Here is a 4,146-nt window from a genome sequence, read left to right on the forward strand (position 1 = left end):
TATATGTTAACGATATGCTTATTGCTTCCAGGAATTCTTTGACTATTCAAAAGTTAAAAGAGGAGCTGTCATCTGAGTTCGAGATAAAAAATCTTAGAGAAGCAAAGAAGATATTGGGTATGAAGATCGACAGAGATAGGATGAAGGGGAGATTGAAGCTTACACAGAGGAGTTACTTGCAGAAGATGTTGAAGAAATTCAACTTTGATGGCAATGCAAAAGTAGTTAGCACTCCATTGGCTCTCCACTTCAAGCTTTTAGCTAATATATCACATGTTTCTGTTGAGGATAGAGATTACGTGTCGAAGGTTCCATATGCCAGTGCAGTGGGTAGCTTGATGTATGCGATGGTGTGTACGAGGCCAGATTTGTCACAGGCCGTGAGCATGGTATTGAGGTACATGCACGACCCTGGGAAGGGTCATTAGGAGGCCGTGAAGTAGATTCTACGGTATGTTAAAGGCACAATGGATGTTGGATTGATTTTTTAGAAGAATGAGAAGAATGGGCAAGATTGTATTTGTTACGTAGATTCAAACTATGCGGGGGATCTTAACAATCACCGGTCTACTTCAGGATATGTGTTTACATTGGCATGAGCACCGGTATATTAGAGGTGTACATTTCAGTCTACAGTGGCTCTCTCTACTACATAGGTGGAGTATATGGAGGTGACTAAAGCTGTTAAGGAGGCTTTGTGGTTGCTTGGACTGTTGGAGGACTTGGGGATTGCACAGGAGACCCTTCGGGTATATTGTGATAGCATGTCAGCTATCTATTTGGCGAAGAACCAGGTTTATCACGCACGCACGAAGCACATTGATGTCAGATTCCATTTTGTCATGACGTATTGTATGATAAAGACGGGTCATATTGGAGAAGATTCACACGAAGGACAACCCTGCGGATATGTTGACCAAAGTTGTTTCAGATGTGAAATTTGGTCATTGTTTGAAGCTATTCAACATTATTCAGTATTGAGGGCCTTTGGAGGCCATTTGGATGAACTACGTTCGGCTTGATTCCTTGGGTAAGAGGATACGTAGGCAGTCTTGTTTGATGCAGCTGGTTGGATTTGTTGATTTCGATGGGGAGGGAGAGTGTTTGAGCTCTTGTTTAGGTTTCCGACTTGTTGTGGATTGAGTCCGTTGAAGTGAGTTGTTTTTCATTTCGTCCTGGACGTAACAAGTGAGACATTTGGATGTTTTTGGTGTCAGCTCGGTTTTGGAAGAAACTTCACCGAGGTGGAGATTTGAAGAATTGGCGAACATGGTGAAGAACAGCCTAGGAAATAGACAGGAAAACTGCTAAGGAGTTGGCCGGTCGACCGCGATTCCGCTGCGGTCGACCGGAAATGTGCGCGAGGTTCAAGAGGATTTCTGGATGTGAGGCGGTCGACCGTATGGACCCTGTAATGGATTTTGGTCTCGGCATGAGATTCGGTCGATCGTCGCGGTCGACCGTGAGGACCCTGTAGGCGTTTTTGCTTTCTATCGTGAGGGTATGGTCGACCGCTTAGCGGTTCTAAGTTGGGTTACAGGTTTTAACCCGGTTCGTTTTTGAGTTGATATATAAGTTTAATCCTAATTAATTAGGGTAAAGCAAGGTCATTTTGAGCAGTCTTTGAAGAGGGGATTGCTGCATCTAATTGTGGGAGAGTTGTAAGAGATCTAGAGACTTTGTTTTAGGGTTTATTTGTTGAGATTTGTAACCCTATTTATATTCTCTTAATTTCTAATAATAAGAACTACCCCCTCCTTGCCCCGTGGATGTAGGCAACTTGCCGAACCACGTAAAATTCGTTTGTCTTGCTATGATATTGGGTTTGGCTTATTGGTTGTGATTTATCTCGTTCTTGTTCGTGTGGTTTCGAGCTTCCGCCGCGCACAACATTCACCACTATACATTTTATCAAAAACCACTAGTACACTGTGGGAGATTCTGAGCCACGCAACAGGGGCAAGTTTCCCCTTTTGCCTTTATATTTTGTCTATTGAAAGGCTCATGGCCACCCGTTACATGCAGATAGTTTTGATAGAAAGCGGATTCCCTCTTCACCACGCAAGCTCGTTAACAAGTGCAAGTGCATTACTTGTAACTCTGCTCACCTCCACAACTTTCTTCCTTGTAACCCAATGCAGCCTGTTGTTGGCTCCTCTCCTTCCATTCTCAGTAGCTAAACTTTCTTCCTGCAACAAGCTCATAAGGCACATGCTTTGGTCAGTAAGTGCAGCGCTAAGCCATGTCTGCACGTTCTCGAGTCTCATGGTGAAAGATGGCCCGTTAGGTCGGCCTAAATGACGAAGCTGCTGCATGGATCGCTGCAAGTTGTCAGCGCTATCGGACATGGTCGTGCTGCAATCCTGCAATGCTCCAGGAGCAGACTGGAAAAAAGATTTCTGCCGTTATTGTTGATGTATTATTTACTATTATTATTTTTTTTGAAATTTATTGTCAATTTATTATTAAGAAAAAAATAACAGTTCAGCTTGGGCAAATTAAGTGTATAACAAAGTTTCCTCCCAGAAATTTCTTAACCTTAATTTAAATTTGAAGTATACTTCAAATGAATGTCCATCTTAATTGAACCATAATCATTAAATTAATTTCTAAAATCAGCATCCTCAATTAACTTATAATTCATCTTGAGCTGACCACTAATCATTAAACAGATCCCAATCAAGGATATCTCTTCTATACCATTGAAAATGGTAGTTTGAGTATAAAATTTTTGGTGGAAAATCTTATGAAGAAAACCTCTTCAAGGAAAGATAACCGCAATAAGGATTAATTGTAGATACACCGTTTGTGCCACAAGGATACAACCACTTTATCTGATAACTATAGTTTGGATTGATTCTTGCACATCTGACCTTGGGATGGCTTGTTTTTCTAGTTGAGAAATTAGATGAGAATTTCCCTTTGTGTCATCAATCTAACTAAAAAAGATTTAAATTTCCTCTTAATTAAGGGCAAAAGATCAGTAGAGATTTAAGACATACAAGTGGTAATAAATTAAAATAGTTTAGGGGGTTCAAGTGACTGCACCATTGTACTACACGAGATGTATAGGCAATTAGTCCTTGAGTAACTACGATAAAGGTATAAGAAAGAAAAAGGGTAAATTACGCATTTTAGGTTTGGCTTATTTTGAGATACTTCCCTTGAAGGTTAAAAATGCTACTTGAACGTCTTAAGTCTAGGTGTTTTAGAAAACCCTCCAAATGTAACTAACCGCCTCAATGGTGTTAAAAGAACTACAGGAAGATCAAAATATATACCCTTTCCAAATTAACACTCTAATTATTAAATTAAGTTAATCATTAATCGAGTTTAATTAGTCATAAAAAATGACCAAACATAGCGGATTTTGTTAAAATTACCTATAAAATGAATATGAAAGGGGTTTCTTGATCAGGGCATTCGGGTCATTTGAACACATGTGAATGTGTACAATCGGATCTAACGGTTCTAACGGTCATTTGAACACATGCCAATGTAAACACATATTCTGAAGAAAAATTAATTAATACTATATTTACGTGAACGGAGGCACCGTGTGGAGGCCGGGAAGAAAGGGTGGAGATGTAGGCAAACGTCTCGCGAGCGCGGGTGGCGCTCAAGAGGAGGGCAGCACGCGTCAGCAAGCGAGGGCTGCGGCGGATGGCCGGAGCATAGCCTGAGAGGCTCTCGATGCAGACTGCTGGGTAGCTGGTGGGCTTGCAGGAGGCGATGATGAAGCTGTTTGGTGTTGTGGGCCTTGCAGCGATTGAGAAGGAGAAGTGGAGGGCGGTGATGAGAAGGGAGAGGGTAGGTTTGAACACGGATCGTTTCATGATTGAGATCTGATTTTTATTTATTTGTTTATTTTTTTGTATGCTTAATTTGTTTTTCTTGAGGGGTTTATATAGGCAAAGAGATTTAACGGTACATGTGGGCTGATTAATTAGTTGAGATCTAATAAGTGGCTTCTCTTGTGGGTTCCTTGGTTCTAGCCGTAGGATGTGGGTGCATGCGCGGTGCATGTGATATTTGGCTCCTCTTCGTGATTATTACACAAGAGATCTTTAATTTGTTTGATCTTAATTTATTTTTTTTACTATATATAATATATTTTTAATTGTATAATAAGCTACAACGGTCTAG

General features: G+C 40.7%; 1 protein-coding gene across 1 annotated transcript; it reads right to left on the reverse strand.

The window, feature by feature from the left end:
• On the reverse strand, positions 1,838-3,863 carry LOC109849568 (21 kDa protein-like). The gene is made up of 2 exons (XM_020419414.1): positions 3,543-3,863; positions 1,838-2,384 (listed from the first exon to the last, which is right to left on the reverse strand). The coding sequence occupies exons 1-2, from the start codon at positions 3,834-3,836 to the stop codon at positions 2,055-2,057; spliced, it is 624 nt and encodes a 207-aa protein (XP_020275003.1). The 5' UTR covers positions 3,837-3,863; the 3' UTR covers positions 1,838-2,054.

Source organism: Asparagus officinalis, chromosome 7, assembly GCF_001876935.1.
Source record: "Asparagus officinalis chromosome 7, Aspof.V1, whole genome shotgun sequence".
Lineage (NCBI taxonomy): Eukaryota > Viridiplantae > Streptophyta > Magnoliopsida > Asparagales > Asparagaceae > Asparagus > Asparagus officinalis.